This window comes from Bacillus rossius, chromosome 14 (assembly GCF_032445375.1).
Source record: "Bacillus rossius redtenbacheri isolate Brsri chromosome 14, Brsri_v3, whole genome shotgun sequence".
NCBI classification, from domain to species: Eukaryota; Metazoa; Arthropoda; class Insecta; order Phasmatodea; family Bacillidae; genus Bacillus; species Bacillus rossius.
In genome coordinates, this window is record NC_086341.1 from 44,889,199 (window position 1) to 44,908,859 (window position 19,661).

Below are 19,661 nucleotides of genomic sequence, written 5' to 3' on the forward strand. Positions count from 1 at the left end.
GCCCGCCTTAACCTGTTAGATATTATAGAAGATTTTCTCGCACAGTGGTTGGCCGGTTCTTGCACGCAGGGCTCAGGCAGAATGTGACATTTTTCGTGCGTGCAGCCGGCGTTCATTGATTTATAAGACGTTATCACTTTAAAAACTTTGCCTTGTTGCATGTTTAAAACGTAATTATTGTTTCATTATTCATGTTTTTGATTATAAATTCCCACCAAAACAACACAAATGGGTGCATATTTATATCGCACAAACGACTTAAAACCTCAACCGTGAACACATTGGCATACGACAAACTCAAAGGTATGCAATGTCAAATATTATTAAGTAAACGAATACTGTTATTTTATAGTTTAGTATTTCAGATCAAAACGAATATGAATAATGTTAAAATAAGTTAAAAGCTGTGAAAAAACTTGTTTTGAAAACATTAAAGTGGAGTGAAAAACAAGAGTAAAAATTTGGTGGAAAATTTTACATTATTTCTCACCATCCATATCAAATAATTTTTTTTTAAATTTATTAAACTATTTATTATACATTTAAACTTGACACTGCTTATTTTGTAGTAACAATTTTAAGTAACAGAAAATATCACCTTAACTATCTTGAAAATAATAACCCTACATCATAACTGTGATCATTTCTACAAACCTCATAAAATTCAACATAACATAACATAGTTAAGGCTCACACAGGATAAATAACAAATGAGTAGAGACCCGGAAATTTCGCGGATTCTTCTGACCTCAGGATAGAATTCAAAGTTATAGGTTTGCTCGACCCATGTTTACTATCCCATTGGTTGATTTCAATAGCGAGAACATTTTTATTCTTGTTATTTGAAACTAGCTGATTCGCTTACTTCTCTCCTAGCCGGGCATCGTTGGCTCACGGTCGTAGAGGGGCGTGTCCAGATAACGGCGTACCAATCATGAACACAGTGCGAGAGTGTGGAGGTTTGCATTCTAGCTTACGACTAAATGAATCCGCCAAATTTTCGGGTCTCTACAAATGAGTCTGTTTGCACGCGTTCTGCACGTGGTCACGTGCGTTCATGTGATTTTTAATCCTTGGGAGACCTTGACTGGGGTTCGAGGGGGAGACTCGGGTTCGAAAAACTGGGGTTTGACCCCTCGGAAAGCAGCGAGAGTGGTGGAGCACTCACCACCGCTCCCGCCGAGCTCGAGGATGTAGGCCGCAATGTCGACTCCCCCCTTGTCGGACGGCGGGTCCCACTTGATCTTGAAGTTGTAGGCGTGGACGCGCCCCTTGACGCCGGGGCGGGATGGCGTGGCCGGCTTGTCAGGCAGCGTGCGGTAGCACACCTCGTCGGACCAGCGCGAGGAGCCCTCCTCGTTGTGCGCCCGCAGCTGCGTGACACAACACCGCGGCCGCTCAGCGTCACTCCACACCACCCCCGCTCAGCATCACTCCGACACCACGATGATCAGCGTCACTCCGACACCACCACCGCTCAGCATCACTCCCACACCACCACCGCTCAGCATCACACGACACCACCACCACTCAGCGTCACTCCGACACCACCACTGCTCAGCATCACTCCGACACCACCACCGCTCAGCGTCACTCCGACACCACCACCGCTCAGCATCACTCCCACACCACCACCGCTCAGCATCACACGACACCACCACCGCTCAGCGTCACTCCGACACCACCACCGCTCAGCATCACTCCGACACCGCCACCGCTCAGCGTCACTCCGACACCACCACCGCTCAGCGTCACTCCGACACCGCCACCGCTCAGCGTCACTCCGACACCACCACCGCTCAGCATCACTCCAACACCGCCACCGCTCAGCATCACACGACACCACCACCGCTCAGCGTCACTCCGACACCACCACCGCTCAGCATCACACCGCCACCGCCACCGCTCAGCGTCACACCGCCACCGCTCAGCATCACTCCGACACCGCCACCGCTCAGCGTCACTCCGACACCGCCACCGCTCAGCGTCACTCCGACACCGCCACCGCTCAGCGTCACTCCGACACCACCACCGCTCAGCATCACTCCCACACCACCACCGCTCAGCGTCACTCCGACACCACTACCGCTCAGCATCACTCCCACACCACCACCGCTCAGCGTCACCACCACCGCTCAGCATCACTCCGACACCACCACCGCTCAGCGTCACTCCGACACCACCACCGCTCAGCGTCACTCCGACACCACCACCACTCAGCGTCACTCCGACACCGCCACCGCTCAGCGTCACTCCGACACCGCCACCGCTCAGCGTCACTCCCACACCACCACCGCTCAGCGTCACTCCGACACCACCACCGCTCAGCGTCACTCCCACACCACCACCGCTCAGCATCACTCCGACACCGCCACCGCTCAGCGTCACTCCCACACCACCACCGCTCAGCGTCACTCCGACACCACCACGGCTCAGCGTCACTCTAACACCACCACCGCTCAGCATCACTCCCACACCACCACCGCTCAGCATCACTCCCACACCACCACCGCTCAGCATCACACGACACCACCACCGCTCATCGTCACTCCGACACCACCACCGCTCAGCATCACTCCGACACCGCCACCGCTCAGCGTCACTCCGACACCGCCACCGCTCAGCGTCACTCCGACACCACCACCGCTCAGCATCACTCCGACACCGCCACCGCTCAGCATCACACGACACCACCACCGCTCAGCGTCACTCCGACACCGCCACCGCTCAGCGTCACACCGCCACCGCCACCGCTCAGCGTCACACTGCCACCGCTCAGCGTCACTACGACACCGCCACCGCTCAGCGTCACTCCGCCACCGCCACCGCTCAGCGTCACTCCGACACTGCCACCGCTCAGCGTCACTCCGACACCACCACCGCTCAGCATCACTCCCACACCACCACCGCTCAGCATCACACGACACCACCACCGCTCAGCGTCACTCCGACACCACCACCGCTCAGCATCACTCCCACACCACCACCGCTCGCGTCACCACCACCGCTCAGCATCACTCCGACACCACCAACGCTCAGCGTCACTCCGACACCACCACCGCTCAGCGTCACTCCGACACCACCACCGCTCAGCGTCACTCTGACACCGCCACCGCTCAGCGTCACTCCGACACCGCCACCGCTCAGCGTCACTCCCACACCACCACCGCTCAGCGTCACTCCGACACCGCCACCGCTCAGCGTCACTCCCACACCACCACCGCTCAGCATCACTCCGACACCGCCACCGCTCAGCGTCACTCCCACACCACCACCGCTCAGTGTCACTCCGACACCACCACCGCTCAGCGTCACTCCGACACCACCACGGCTCAGCGTCACTCTAACACCACCACTGCCGAGCGTCACTCCGACACCACCACCGCTCAGCGTCACTCCGACATGCTCACGCCTCCCTCGGCGCACCTCGCGAGCAACACTTCCTGCCTGCGGCTTCAAACACCTCGCTGTGTTTTACATTTTACAATAAGTAAGTGGATGAAGGTGTACTGTTACATTTTTTTGAAAAATTGCACTAAGTCCAGGGATGAAGGTGTTATGATGCATTCTGTGTAATGGTAAAGACAACTTCCCTCTAACTTCAAAAATAACATAGTTACGAGTTGATAAAGGTGCTATGTACACATAAGCAAGTAGCAAACAAATTACTTTGGGAGCCTTTTTCTCAAAACAATAGTTTTGTAACATAACACCTTCATCCACTTGCCCCTTCATTTATTGCAGGCTTTCAGGAAGAAATATTTCAAAAAAAATGTGAGATCTGAAACCGCTTTCGTGTTTTGTTACCCAGCTGTAGAAACCCAGGAAACTCACTCCTAGAAAGTGACTACAGTGCAACTAGTCTGGCAAAAACATTAGTTCTGAATATTTGCCTGTCCTTTTACGAATAAAACAGATGAAATGGGTGTATTATGAAACGTAATATTTCTTAATACTTATTCAACCAAAATAGTCTCATTTCGACTAGCACATGATGCACTGAAACCATAAAATTATTAGTATTTAGTGATCGGGGGTATTCACTTTCTGATGTGAAATAAGAGACTCATATCCCCCTACCACTGATACCTACGCATAGTCTGCCTTCAGCATTGGACACGGTGTAACAATAAGATGTTAATAAAGTGCGCTCTTATTGGCATCCCACACGCCAGTCTGCAGTTACTCATACAAACAAGAGCGAACGCAGAAAACCACAAAAGACTTGCAGTGCTAAGATTTAATACACGCCACTGCACCACAAACCTCTTGTACACATAGTTAAAGAGTTTACAACTGCAAAAACACCTGACGGCATGATTGGTTTACGTGACGTCTAGAGCCGCCTCATGCCGTGAACAGCACTAACGAAATTGAGAGAATAAAGCTAACCACAACTAGCGAGAGTGCCCTAGTTACAAACACAACTTTCAGGCTGAAAGGTTTGAAACAAAAAAATGAAAATTTGCAAAAAAAAAAAAATAATCACATAAAAAAATACAAATTAAATAAATTTAAACTCCTCATAAAACTAGAAAGTTTTAAAAGTGCCATAACATTTACCTTAAAGCAGCACAGGGTAAACCTATCACCCCGCCTCACTAACCCAAATACACCCTGACTAAGCGAGCCCCTCAGGGCATTGAAATTTTTATACCTTGAACTTTTTAATTGCCTGCATCACAATTGCATATATGTATTTTCATACAATTTAAAAATTGTTGCTAACTCAGGTCCATAATTGGTTGGATATAAAATAATTCCTTTAATATATTTTATCTTAATATAAATAAATCTAGTGTCCTGATGTTTATTTCAGGTGAACTCTTCACCAAGTCAACCGATTTCGATGAAAATTGGCATTTATGTGTAATTTTTTCCAACTTGAGAGATAGGATAGTTTTTATTTTGATTAATGGTATTAATAATTTATAATAAATAATAAATAACCGATCGCCACAGGTAAACAAAAAAAATCATAGGTCATAGACATACAAACAGTAAATTGTGTGACATTTCTCTATGTCCAACACACTGTCATATAGCGCTATCCAGTTTGCTTTAAATCTCAGACAATAAAGCTCCGTGTGTTTAGCCCGGGGCAACGCCGGGTACTGCAACTAGTTGTATTAGATATATTATTTATTTTATTACATAATTTATTTATTGAATATTATTTAATTTTTTATATATATTAATATCATTTTATGTATCTTCCAATATAGTTTGTTGTTGATATAAACGATGTGTAACATTGACAAAGGGCAGATGGTGTTGCAATGCTACTGACCGGAGATAGCTCCGGGACTCACCCTGAACTTGTACTCCGAGTGCCTGTGGAGGCCGTGGTGGCGGTAGTGCGCCTCCTTGCCGTTGTACACGGGCAGGAAGCCGTGGCCCGACACCTTGTCGTCCATCTGCAGCGTGAAGTCGTCGTCGGAGGGGCGCTTCTGCCACGCCAGGTGCAGGCTGGTGACCGTCGCCTCCTTCAGCACGGGCGGCGAGGGCATCTCGGGGGGCAGCCCCGCCGTCGAGGTCAGCACCGCGTCCGAGAACGCACTGTCCGCAACAACACCGCCCCACGCGTCGGTTCAAACAACGTGCTGGCCACGAGCCATCGCTAGAGACCCGGAAATTTCGCGGATTCATTTAGTCGCGAGCTGGAATGCAAACCTCCACGCTCTCGCACTGTGTTCGTGATTGGCACGCAGTTGTTTTGGACACATCCCTCTACGACCGTGAGCCGACGATGCCCGGCTAGGAGAGAAGTAAGCGAATCAGGTGGTGCCAAATAACAAGGATAAAAATGTTCTCGCCAAGAAATCAACCAATGGGAAAGTAAACATGGGTCGAGCACACCTATAACTTTGAATTTTATCCTGAGGCCAGAAGAATCCGCGAAATTTTCGGGTCTCTAGCCATCGCTAATTTACCTTTACACTGCGTGTCGTCAAGAAAACAAAAGATGAACATGCAAACACACACACACAGAAAACCATGCCAAAATTAACTGATGTAAAATATCAAAATGCATTGACACCACAGAGAATTCCGTGGAACGATTACAACGACATCAAAGCATGGACTAACCCGATGAAACAGTTTGCGACTAGAATAGTAAATACAAAAAAAAAGAAACCTGTACAACGCAGAGAAAAGCAGAGAAACGCAAAGCAGATAACCCGGACAGCTCAACGACAACAGAGTGATGCACAAGCGAACCCAACATGTCTGCTTGTGTCCGATGACGGGAATAGAAATCAGTTCCCGAAATGTCACAGCTGTTACGTTGTTTGTCTCGTCATCACTGTGTTGTCAGAATGTTTGTTTAATTACATCGCTGGGTTTGCATGTGCGTCGCAGTATTGTCGTGTTGTCCAGGTTATCTTTCAATCATCGTTGGGTTCCTCTGTTTGCTAAGGTGGTTCCACTGTTTGCCAAGGTGGTTGTCTTCTTGTCACTAGCTCACTGGGTTTATCTGTGCTGTGAAATTGTTCCGAATTATTCCTTCCACAGATTTCTCTGTGTTGTCTCTGCAGTTAACACTCGACATTGTCTGATTGTGACTTGGTTTACTGTGTGTGTATGTTGGTGCATTCATCTTTTGTTCATTATTAAGGTATTCTCTGAAACACACAGTGAACTCTAGCAATGGTGTATGTTTAACAGCACGTTTTAAAACACACCACTGACATCTATGTACTCTCATCAACACGCTCGAAGAACAGCGACGGAGACACACCTGCGGCCGCATTGGTTGACGGCAGCCAGGCGGAACTTGTAGCAGGCGCCGGGCCGCAGCTTGGTCAGGTTGTGCTGCTTGCCCTTGGTGCGGTGGGCCTCGGCCCAGCCGCCCCCGTCGTCGCACTCCAGCACGTACTGGGCGATGGGCGAGCCGTTGTCCACGGGGGCGTTCCAGCGCAGCTGCAGGCTGGTGCGCCCACGCTGCGCCACCTTGGGCGGCTGCGGGGGGTCCGGCTCGCACGGCGCCGTCGCGAACGTGGCCGGCTCCGACGCCGCGCCCTGGAATTCCTCCAGGTGCGCCTGCACGCACACCGAGTACTCCGTGCCGGGCCGCAGGTCCTGGATCCTGGGGACACCGCCACGCCGCCGCCCGTCAGCTCCCGCCCCCACGCTGCGAGTCACAGCGAAGGCTGCACGCTAACAGCACATGCAGCTGTCACATTGCCGAGGTCTTAAAATCTCATATCGCACTTTGTACGTCCGAGTTCCGACACAGCAAAGTCCAATCGCACAGTCACGACTTAACGCAAAGGGAGGGAACACTCCAATTAATCAGCAAGTATATGAGAAGCTTATTTTGATTTTAAAAAAATATATATATTTTTTTTGTAGTTTTAAAAAAAAACTTTGTTTCATGATTTTTGCAAAACATATAATGGTTTGTCTTTTACTTAGCTGTTTGATAATCGGTACAAATAATCCATGCATTTGACGAACGCACACAATCGGTAGCTGCATTGAGTAACGAGCAATTCTGAAATTGGCTTACCTTTGATTTATACAGATATCTGATTCTTTGGTCATCCAGGAGTACACACTCTAATTATTTTACCTGGGTTTGAATTTCACATGAAAGAGGTAAAACAGAAGTATTTGGTAATTCAGGTATAATCTTTCCAACTGCAGCTATTGGTTTACTAGTATTTGCAGTCTGAGCTCATGTATATTTACAGCGGGACCCGATGCAGATATACGACAACCATCATCATTGCTGTAGCAACAGGGATCAAAGTAGTTTTAGTCGACCGGCGACAGTACGCTGATCCAAATCAAAGTGAACTCAGGGACCACCCACGCCCTGAACCCCGATTACCTCCCCACCTGCACCTGGGTTTGAATTTCACATGAAGGAGGTAAAAAAAAAGAAGTATTTGGTAATTTAGTGACGACAGCTGTCGTGTCTATCCTGGTCCCTAGGCCCGCTGTTGCCCATAGCCGTCTGGTCCGGGCATGAGTGTAAAAACGTGTTTGAGTGGTGCTTTGAGGGGTGAGCGCGCCCGAGCGCGGCGGCTGGTGTGATAAATGACAGTGCAATCTGACCCGGACCGCGTAGTCTCCCACGCATCTTGTGTGTCCCCCTCCCCTGCTACCCGCTCGCCATGCGCCGGTGCGTGGGGGGCAGTCGTAACCATAGAGTAAGTAAAGGGAGAGGCGCCACTCCCATAGTACCTAATGATCGTTCGCTTAAATTTGTAAACAAAACCCTTGCGATCATACCATTTCTTTGCAACTTAACAACGAAAAAATTACAGCCAAATGTATAGGCCTACTTTCACTAAAATTAACTTAAATTAATTTAAAACTATTTATAATTAGAATATAAGTAATTTCTAGTACTGTAACAGCAACTTAGATTAACACAAATTAATAACAACTGGACATGTAATAAACTAAAGAGATCAAAACTTGTAATCTATTTTTCCCGATGTTGATGAAACATGGTATGATCCAATTTTTTAAGGATTCAGTACGTCCTATCTACTGTCACCCCCCTGGTCGTAGCTCGCCTCTCATCCGCGATGGACGCGTCTGAGCGCTGCTCCGCAATTCACCACTAGCCACTCGTGAGTGGTTCGCCGTTCAGCAGCCAGTGCCTTAACGACACAGACGGAACTAAGTGGCGTCTGGAGCGGCCGACAGCTCGAAGGATCGCTGTTGTCCTGGCCCCCTGTTGTAAGCTACAAGGTGAGAACCCGTCCACTCCCTGGCCGGCGCTCTCGTCACGACAGGGGTCAGAGAGCCAGGTGTCGTCATTAGGTATAATCTTTGCAACGGCAGCTATTGGTTCATCGGTATGTGTAGTCCGAGTAGAGCGGGAACAGACGCACCCACCTGCAGGAGAGGGCGACGCCGTTGTAGATGGACTTGTAGCGGCCCTCCTTGCCCTTGTCGCTGAGCAGCACCTCGTAGCGCAGGTCGCACTCCGACACCATCAGCTCCTGGTGCTTGGTCTCGAGCGCGGGCGGGCCCCACTGCAGCAGCGCCGTGCGCGATCCCAGCTCCGCCACCTGCCGGCACGCACGCCCCACCTCCAGTCCGCGCGCCCTTGCGAGTCCCGTTCTCCCGGTCACTTCACACTTGCAGGCATTCCGAGCGGCTCCAATCCCACACAAATACACACACATACATCGCACACCGCATGCATTTCAAATAATCAGCCGACAAGGTGACATTTTAAAGGATTTTAGGGCATACACATCAGAACGCTTAAATTGATCACAGAAACTAAAATGTGTTAGGTTTAAACGCAATGCTTCTGTCTACTTCATGATACGAGTTACATTTCTCTTATACACATATATTTCTGCTAAACCATTCGAGCTATGGTTGAACATTATCAAAAAGACCATTCCAACATAAGTTTTTGGTAATACTCTTAAAGGCATAAAATCTTCAAATGGATGCAATATTTTTGACACAAAGTGATAGAGATTTTTCATTTTTTCACAGCCCTTCTCCAATTCTACCGCTTTAGTTAGATTTTGCTCATTAATGAACTAAACTGACATTTTCCATCACAATATTTTGTGTATCAGTCTGGAAGTAATTTATGCAAAATTATGGCAGTTATTGTGTCCATAAAACAAGTAATATCTGTAACCAATAAACATAGATGAAAATCAAGTTTGTATTTGCAAACGCATTTTAACAAAACCATCGACTGCCCCATCCCCCCCCCCCCCATCCCAATCAGTGGTTAGGGTGGTAGATACCATTGGTCTCCCAATGATACCGTAATAAGAGAATTTTATCTGTGCATAGGTGGAAGTGGGTGGTAAAAATCTCTTCTTCACAAATAGGTTACTCATGAGAAGCCCGACAATGTTTTACCATGTTTTACAATAGACTCACTGAGTAGCGAAATGTACCTGTGGGTGCCAAAGATGTACGAACATGACGGAATGATCTAGAAAGTTTTGGAACCTTTACGAAACCAGCTTCACGACCACAGCTTTGCTCGTGAAATTTCAAGCTGTTGCTGATATTGTACCATTTTAGGAAAAATATGCTAATTACTAACATTTTTACGAAACTAATTGATACAATAAACTGTCAGGTGAGTAAAATATTTTATTCAATGATATTTTATAAAGTGGTCACGTGTAAGCCTTTTTTTTTTTAATTTTTAGTAGATCATTTTGTTATGGATTAAGTATTTTTTTAAACCTGAAAGTTTATTGCATCAATTGCTTTTGTTAAACCTACTTTTCTTAAAACGGTACAATATCAGCGATACCCCGAAACTGCCCGAGAGCAAAGCCATGAGTTATCGGCTAGTCGTAAATGTAAGTTAGTGTGAACGTATGAGCTGACGAAGGATCCTATGTTTAGGGACCATGAAAAGCACAATGGTAGCGACTGCGACATACAGCCTTCCAAAGAGCACCGCGGAGGCTACTGCAATGTGAGGTCTCGCTGAAAGCACAATGGTAGCGACTGCGACATACAGTCTTCCAAAGAGCACCGCGGAGGCGACTGCTACGTGCGGTCTCGCACGGCGGGGGCCGCGGAGGGGACTCACCAGGGGCGGCTTGACGGTGGACAGCATCTCCGCCACGAGCTGGGCCTCGTCCTCCTCCTCGTCCTGCAGGCTGCTGCCCTCCTCCCCCTCGTCCGCCCCCCGCTCCTTGCCGCGGCGCAGGCCGTTCACCATCTCTGCAACCCCCGTCAACCCCCGTCAACCCCCCTGCATGGCACCTCTTCGTCAACACTGTGGCTGCAACTCCTCTCGTTTAACACCGATCTATCCTGTCGCACTTGTAACCACACACAAAAATAATTACTCTTAATGGCTACAAATACCTTGTGCTCAGATTTCAGAAGTTTCTCAAGACTTTTAATACAAATATTATTGACGTGACGTCTAATAAATCGATGAACGCCGTCTGCACGCACGAAAGAGTGTCCCGTAACGCACATTGTCCCGTTACACTCATTGTACGCTTGCGCCACATCTATCTCTCTTCCACTAAATTGGAACAACCATCCATTTGACTTTTTCGGGGCACATTAAACTTGAAACACTCCCATTCGTTTCCTATTTTTTTTATCATCGTCCTATCCTTAACAGAATAACACAGATTGGAAGAAGTTAAATAGCAAACATGTACAAAAGTTATTGTTAAAATAATCTCTTCATTAAAGTAATAAACATATTTGAATTAATGAGTGCAAATAAAACTAAATTTATCAATTAAATTGTTGATTTCATTTCACTCCTTCTTTGTATACATACAAAATAGTGATAATTCAATAAAAATGATTCAATTTTATTCATAAAAGTATGCAATCATCATTTCATCAATGTTTTGTTATGACGTCACGTTAAACTATCGTCCGTAAACAGACTTTACAGACAACCAATTTTTTTTTTAATACTTTTTTTTCACATGTATAATACGTAAATTTAACATAACTAAATCTAATTCGAAATAGATATACTATTCAAAGGAAAATACCTGTCTCTACGTTAGAAACTTTTTCAGAGAAATTTTCCACATGATTTAATTGGACTATTTATATTTAATATGCAAACATAAATTTATATAAAAAAAAAATAAAATGCAAGTTATAAAATGAGACTGCTAGAAATTTAAATTTAGTAACTTCCAGGACCATCACTGTTTATTTCCAGACTTTCGTTACCAATCCTCCAGTTTCCTTACAAACTCGTAATTTTCATGACTCTAGACATCCTGCTTATCATTTTCCTTTTTTATAGCACATGAGAAATAATAAGTGTCACTTTATACATAACAGTACCACAAAAACTGTTATGGAAATCTATAAATTTACTGCTTCACATGCAATTTTTTTTTAATTTCAGACTCTTTTTCCCTTAAATTCTCTAGTTCTTTTATTAATTTTTACACACCAAAACATTTTCCCATAAAAAATAATAAATTAAAATTTTGGCACAATCTCCTTACACAGCCATAGTCACAACGCACGTACAGATTCTTCAATTTCATGACAAAGCTGTTTCAACCTGAACAAAAATCTTGGGACTATTCACATATAAATATTTCTTGCAGTACCACTCTCCAGGCACCATCCTAGACAGAATTCAGCCTCAACATTTCAGAAGAATACAACCCGGCTCAGAAATACTGGTACACCAGCACTGCCATGCAGACTGAACCCAAATGCAATATCCACGGCATCGCTAATGGATTAACAACACAGGACACACATTTGTCTGACCCAGTGGTTCTCACTCAAAGTGTGTGCCCTAGAGAATTTCCAGTTCCACCCTGTGGTATTCTAGAGATATATGTGTCCAGATATTGTCGCGGGTTGAAATTTTGCAGGGTTGTTGAAATCAAATTTAGGGACTTTACTGACGGGACTCTGGGCTGGCTGCTCTGTTCACTCGTCAGCGCAAGTGGCGTGACCATGTAATTGGGGCACGGGGCCGGCGCGGCGCGCTGCGGGCTTGCAGAATTTTGTTTGTTTGTTTGGCCGCGCGCTGGCGCAGCCACGGGCCGCAGTTACTGGGGCGCGCTGTCGTAACAAGCCGCGCGGTGTGGCCTGCACATTGGGGTAGAGGGGGGGTAGTCTTCCCAGATGTTCTAGTTAGTTGTTTAGTAAATTTGACTTCAATAACGAGCTTTTGTTATGGTAGGCGCGGCAGGGCGCGCGAATTTAAGCGCAAGTGAGTGGTGACTCGGGGCTCACTCAGGCGGAGGCTATGCGTCTCACCTGTGGTCACGAGTTGTTAGTTCGTTCGTGATGTAGGAATTCAGGCTCACTCAGGCGGAGGCTATGCGTCTCACCTGTGGTCACGAGTTGTTAGTTCGTTCGTGATGTAGGAATTCAGGCTCACTCAGGCGGAGGCTATGCGTCTCACCTGTGGTCACGAGTTGTTAGTTCGTTCGTGATGTAGGAATTCAAGCTTTCGGGCGGAAGCTATGGTCGACGCCAGAGGCCACGAGTCGTTTAATTTAAGTTAGGTCATAATGTAGTCGTCAAGCTTTCGGGCGGAGGCTATGGCCCTCGTCAGGGGTCACGCGTCATAGTTTTTAAAATGTAATGTTCGTTCGGGATTTCAAGGGCAGGAGAGGCCCCTACGTTATTTTTTTAAAGTAATCGATCAAGAAAGGCTTTTCGGAAAATGTGAGTATGGACTTATCTTTGTTTTAATTTTAAGTATTAATTATGATTTGAGGTATTCGGAAGGACTAGGGAAGTGTTTAGTGAAGTTCTCTCATTCTCTCTCTTGTAAGGTCGTTCAATCGTTAAGGAAGTAAAGAGATTATTGTTTTAAATTGTAATCCCGCTATTTAAATGTTCTTTAAAATGATGTTGAGTATTTGACTTTAAGAATAAAATAATTTTAATTAAGTATTATGTTATTTTGCAAAATCTCCTTAGTTCAGCTCTCACCAGACATCCTGTACGGGATGACGAACCTATGATCCTAGGTACAGTAAAGTATTTTATGAAGTTAAGACTAGTTGATGCCAAGCGAGTTGTTTCTATGTAAAGAGCTACGATTCTCGCCCCCCCCCCCCTCTGAAGGTGGATCGTGACTGAAATGGCGGTGGCACCGGCTAGGTGCACGTGACAGAAATGGTAGAGTTCGCCGGATAGGTTCTATTTCTGGAGAGAGAGAGAGGTAGATTTTTATGTTTATTATTAAGTTAGTTTCAGCTTCTGATAGCAGGTTATTAAGAGTTTACTTGAGGAGAGGATTACGGAATTTTAGTCTATAGTGGAGGAAGTCTTTGAGATTTTTTTTTTGACGTAACAGATGTTTATTTGAGGATACTTGTAAGGATAAAGTTTATAGTGATAAGTTGTTTTAAGTCGTTGAATTTATTGTAGATTTATATCGGGGATTATTACGTGAGGAGAATACGTTATAAGTTAAATGCTTATTAAAGATAATGCAAGTGGTTTAGTTTTATTAAAGTTAATTTAAGATTGTAGGTTAAGAGAATTATAATTTAAAATAAAAATTTTTTGTCGTAAATAGGAATTATTTTCAAGTGAAGTTTGTTTTGTTGTCGTGCGCGTAGGAGACGAGACGTACGAATTAAATCAGTCGAGGGAAGGATAAACGTTAGAAAGGAATTAAAAAGAAAACGAGAGTTTATGTAAAAGAGAGTTATAGAATTTATAGTGATGTTTTGTTTTAATTAGAAAAATGTTGAGAGTTGTTTCAGAACGACACGTCAGTGGACGTGGCAGAGTGAACACGTGACGGGGAGGTGCTGAGACCTAGCGGAGAACGGAGGAACCGCAAGCGAGGGTTGGCGCACCTGATGGAATTCGGTGACGTCACGAGCACGTACAGAGACGTGGACGGCCGTGACCTTGTTTTGATCAGCTGTACGGTAACTTAGCGATAAGAAAATAGACTATTGGTTAAATAAATTTAAATTTAAGTGTGTTTTAGGAGAAGAGGAACTTTCAGTATGTAAGTAATTTAATTTAAGAAGTGTATGATGTATAGGCTAGAAGTGTTTCGTTGTAAGTTGTTTATGTTTTTGTTAGTTAAATTCTACCTCGGTTTTAAAAATATTTTTTTGGGATTTGTAAACATTATTAAGGAGGTACACTATAAAATCGATAAGCATTGAGAAAACTGGGAAGGCTAGATTTTGTGTGTAGAGGGAATTTACTCCAAAAGAACAGAGAGACAAAATTAATGTTTTCATTAGGGCGAGGGACCCTAAGGTGAGGCGTTGTGTCCCTGGGAAGAAAGGGAATTGTAGCGCAGACCATAGGAGATGGGCTGACTACGGAATTAAGGGTCAGGAGAACCCCTGAGAGTTGTGAGTAGTTTGGGGCAGGAGTTCCCCATGGTAGTACCGAAGTGGCTATCCTGTATGGGATAGGGTACCATTTCAATGAAGTTTGTTGGTGGGGTTAGAATCCCTTGTTGTGTAGTGGGCCTATAGCAGATAGGCACTACAGTGAATTTGGTTATTTTGTGAGGTAAATTCCCTGGAGGTTAAGTAAGATTGGATTCAGTTAGGAAGGAGGGAAATGAGAAACATTGCTGTAGAGAGTTAGTGTACTTGCCTAATGTGAAATTGAATTTTAATAAATTAATTAATGAGAAAGTTTTTTCTGGTCAAATAATAATGGAAGGGAATTAATTAATTTTTTTGAGTAAGGTGTTTTAAGTAATGAAATAAAATAAGGTGAAGAAGTTTGAATAATTGGGGAGGAATTTCTTTAAGAGTGTAGATAATTGTTTTTGAATTTATTGAGATATTCAGCCAGTGAAGTTTGAGTGTGAGAGATACAGTGAGATTTCAAGGAAATTGGTTGTTTATTAATTAGGACGAATGAGATTTTATGATTTAGAGTCAGTAAGCATAGTTAAATTTACGACATAATATTTGTTGACAGTTTACAGTTATTAAGGAGAAAACAGAGTAATCTATTTATTTTTATTTTAAGGGTTTGAAGATAAGATTATGAATTTTTTTTTGAAAGTTTCTTGGGCATGTTTGAATAATTTTTATTTGGATTTTAAGAAATTACAGAGAAAATTTAATTGATTTACATTAGTTTGGAAGTATGGAGGTTTAGTGTTCGATTAGCCCTAACTTGATGGTCGGATCCCAAAAGAATGCCGTAAAACCGATAGCCAATTGAGAGGAATGCGGTAGGCGCTTGTGTAGAGAGGGGTTGTGGGAAAACTCCTTGGGACTGATGGCAGATCAGGGGCCCTAAATAGTGTGTGATGCTGTAAAACCAGTGCAGGGAAAGCCTGGTATGCTTAAATTTTTGGGCACAGGTTATGTAAACCTGGGGTTCCATGGGATTTAGTCATGTTAGCTGCTGTGAGACATTAAGATTTCCAGGCTCCATAGTAAATTCAATGTAAATTTTTGTTTTCTTAAAATAATAAATTTGTTTTTAATTTTTTTGAGATATTTGATTTGTAACAGTGAATACAGACCCCGAGGAATAAGAGTTGTCATGCTGTGAGAGGAGAAGGTGGTAGGCCTAAAAGGGTACAGGCACCACAGAGGTTATTTGTATTGCATAATTTAAATATAAGGAAACTTGAGAATTTGAAATTTTGTTGTTGGTTTGTACACCCATAAGAAGAGTATAGGCAGAATTTTTATTGTTATGAGATGTCTAATTTAATTGAAAAGAAGAAAGTTTAAAGATGCAAGGTAACATTATTATTGTAATAATTGAAAGAGATTAAGAGGTAGAGAGAAATAGGCAGTTTTTGTTTGTAAGTACTAAAGTTTACATATAGAAATTTAGTAACTAAGAATGAATAATAAGTTAAGTCTAGTGTAAAAGTTTTTTTTAAGTTTGTTAAGTTAAGAGTCACAAGTAAATTTTTTTTTAGAGAGAATGTCTTTGATAGGAAGTATTAGAAACTTATGGGAATTTTAGGGTAACATAAATAATGTAGGTAATGAATAATAAATAGATGGTAGGTCTTAAGTTAGGATTAACATTTGAAGCAGAATTTAATTAAGAAGAAGGAAAATAAATAGGCCTAATGAAAAGAACAAAAAAGGATTTTATGGTAAAGCATTTTTTTTAAGTAATAAACAATGAATAATAATGTTGTTTCAGGGTAATGTGTACTAATAATACAATTTTTTTTTTAGGACCAAAGAACAGGAATTATGTAATTTAAATTAACATGTATTTTTGAAACTGTTACAGATTCCTTAAGATGAGCTGAGCAGCAGTCCAGTTTACAAGATGACAAGAGTTCGAGAGACAAGATACAAGATCACTGAAACAAGAGCCAAGACTGAAGATTCAAGAGAAGAGAAAGCTGGCAGCCATGGACTTACAAGTGGAGATTAATAAGGTCATGTAAAGTTTTATTTTTTTTTATGGAAGACAGTAACTGGAGTTTTTTTTTGTTATAAACATTATTTACAGAACTTTTTAGGTTATAGTAATGTAATGGAACTAGTGAGTTGTGGTAGCTGTCAAAAAGAACTAATACCTTAAGTTTAATTTTTAAAGTTAATTTTCTTAATTTACAGAGGGATTAGTAGTTTTTTTTAAAACCTTATTTAGGTTGGAATTTCAATACAATAGCTTATTATAAATGTGTACGAACAGTTCAAGTTCACCGTACTGATAGGTAGGTCAGATGATCTTATTGATTTTGATGATTTGTTGTTTTGAGTTGATTTTTAGGTGTTGTGAATTAGACAATGAAATAGTTTTGAAAACTTAAATTATTTCAAGCTAAGAAATAGTAAAGTTAATTGTAACTCAAAGGACACCAGAATTTAATTTTTTTTTGAATTAGTAATGTTTGAAAATTTTATACTTTACAAGAAAGGTTATAAACAAACAGATCGGATGGAACAAGGATGCAGTAAATCACAATTTCATTTAGAATTATTGATTAGCTTTTGAGGTTATGAAGTAAAAGTAATTATAGTTTAAAAGTTTGAATAAAAAAAAATGTTTTTTTTTTTATTTGTTTCAAATAGAAAGTTTAAAAGTTAATTAGTCATGATCTAGGTGGGTGATGGGGTGGGAATTGGCCACTCTTTTTCCCTATAACCTCCCTAACATGGCCTTCTATTACATCTAACAGAAGAAAAAAAAAGAAGAAAAAGAAGACTTAGTATTAGTTAGAATGTTTTTTCATGAAGATACCTGATGAACTTTTTTTTTTATTGTTGGGAAGAATAGTAGCAAGATTAATCAGATGTTTTACTCAGAAGAAGAAGAAGAAGAAGATAAATCAGTTTTATGACTCGACAAGCCAGAGATTGGTGTTTCCCCTCTGCGCTTCTATTGACTACGTTGTTTACTCTCATGGGATAGCTGGTTCGGCACCATGGAGAGAGATTGGTGGGCATTGTGGTTGCCCCCAGAAGAAAAGAAGAGTAGAAGAGGTTATGGGTGGGTCATGTGAACTGACCTTCAACCCAGTTACTTCGTGGGGACTATTTGCTGTATAGAGAAGATCAAGACTCAAGAGTTATGGAAAATCATTGGAGGTCATGTTTCCCTTCCTTAAGTTTTTCCTATCAAATTATTTGCCTGATTAGATTATGCTAAGGGTGGGATACTTTATGTTAGCAGTTGAATTAATTAATTTTATTTTTTTGTGTGTTTGCATCCTTGCCCATCGATTGCAGTTTAGTAGTTAGTTTTGTATTTGTCAGGCGTGATGGTAATGCCTGTTGATGATGTTTCAGAATTGTAATCTGTTCGTGATGAGGATGGCACAACTCCGAAGCAGATGTGGGGAGAAGTTGTGAGCTGCCCTGGAAGCCAGTCCAGTAGCTGTTGGAGTTGAGTGGTGTTTGCTGATGGCCAGCCCAGGGAGCTACTCTTCTCGACAACACTGACTTCGAGGAGTTGCACCAACCTTCACGAGATAAGAGTTTAATTAATTGAAACACTGTAAGGACACTTAATTTTTTTTGAAGAACGAAAGTAGTATGGTAATAAACGGAAACCGAAAAAAAAAAAATAATAATAATTATCAAGAATTTGCACATTGTTTAACGAATACTGAGAAACTAAGAACAGTAATTTAATTTGTAAAGAGAGCTTCACTAACAGAACAATTTTTTTAGAATTGAGAACTCGAGCCTCTGAAGGTTCCTGTGAGAACAAACCAGATAAAAGTTTTACATTTAATTTTATGAATACTTGTTGTTTTAAAATAAATCTTATGCAGAATCTAGATGTATGTTCAGACAGCAAGGAACTAAGAAAATTATTATTTTTGTGAAATGAGGAATTTATAGTTATGGTTTAATGGAAAAAGACAATTTGTAATTTTGAGGTAGCTCGATGGGGCTCGAGCTCTGTGAGGGGAGGGTTATGTCGCGGGTTGAAATTTTGCAGGGTTGTTGAAATCAAATTTAGGGACTTTACTGACGGGACTCTGGGCTGGCTGCTCTGTTCACTCGTCAGCGCAAGTGGCGTGACCATGTAATTGGGGCACGGGGCCGGCGCGGCGCGCTGCGGGCTTGCAGAATTTTGTTTGTTTGTTTGGCCGCGCGCTGGCGCAGCCACGGGCCGCAGTTACTGGGGCGCGCTGTCGTAACAAGCCGCGCGGTGTGGCCTGCACATTGGGGTAGAGGGGGGGTAGTCTTCCCAGATGTTCTAGTTAGTTGTTTAGTAAATTTGACTTCAATAACGAGCTTTTGTTATGGTAGGCGCGGCAGGGCGCGCGAATTTAAGCGCAAGTGAGTGGTGACTCGGGGCTCACTCAGGCGGAGGCTATGCGTCTCACCTGTGGTCACGAGTTGTTAGTTCGTTCGTGATGTAGGAATTCAGGCTCACTCAGGCGGAGGCTATGCGTCTCACCTGTGGTCACGAGTTGTTAGTTCGTTCGTGATGTAGGAATTCAGGCTCACTCAGGCGGAGGCTATGCGTCTCACCTGTGGTCACGAGTTGTTAGTTCGTTCGTGATGTAGGAATTCAAGCTTTCGGGCGGAAGCTATGGTCGACGCCAGAGGCCACGAGTCGTTTAATTTAAGTTAGGTCATAATGTAGTCGTCAAGCTTTCGGGCGGAGGCTATGGCCCTCGTCAGGGGTCACGCGTCATAGTTTTTAAAATGTAATGTTCGTTCGGGATTTCAAGGGCAGGAGAGGCCCCTACGTTATTTTTTTAAAGTAATCGATCAAGAAAGGCTTTTCGGAAAATGTGAGTATGGACT

The 19,661-nt window shown here is 43.4% G+C and overlaps 1 protein-coding gene across 4 annotated transcripts in view; it reads right to left on the minus strand.

Moving 5' to 3' along the window:
- The window catches only part of LOC134538845 (fibronectin type-III domain-containing protein 3A), a 416,513-nt gene that overhangs the window by 18,993 nt on the left and 377,859 nt on the right, over nucleotides 1–19,661 (minus strand). For all 4 annotated transcript variants that reach the window (XM_063380387.1, XM_063380388.1, XM_063380389.1 and 1 more), the window contains 5 exons: nucleotides 10,547–10,680; nucleotides 8,857–9,032; nucleotides 6,743–7,090; nucleotides 5,313–5,559; nucleotides 1,169–1,373 (listed from right to left, as the gene is read on the minus strand). In XM_063380387.1, coding sequence (XP_063236457.1) covers nucleotides 1,169–1,373; nucleotides 5,313–5,559; nucleotides 6,743–7,090; nucleotides 8,857–9,032; nucleotides 10,547–10,680 — 1,110 coding nt within the window. The remainder of the gene's footprint in view (nucleotides 1–1,168; nucleotides 1,374–5,312; nucleotides 5,560–6,742; nucleotides 7,091–8,856; nucleotides 9,033–10,546; nucleotides 10,681–19,661) is intronic.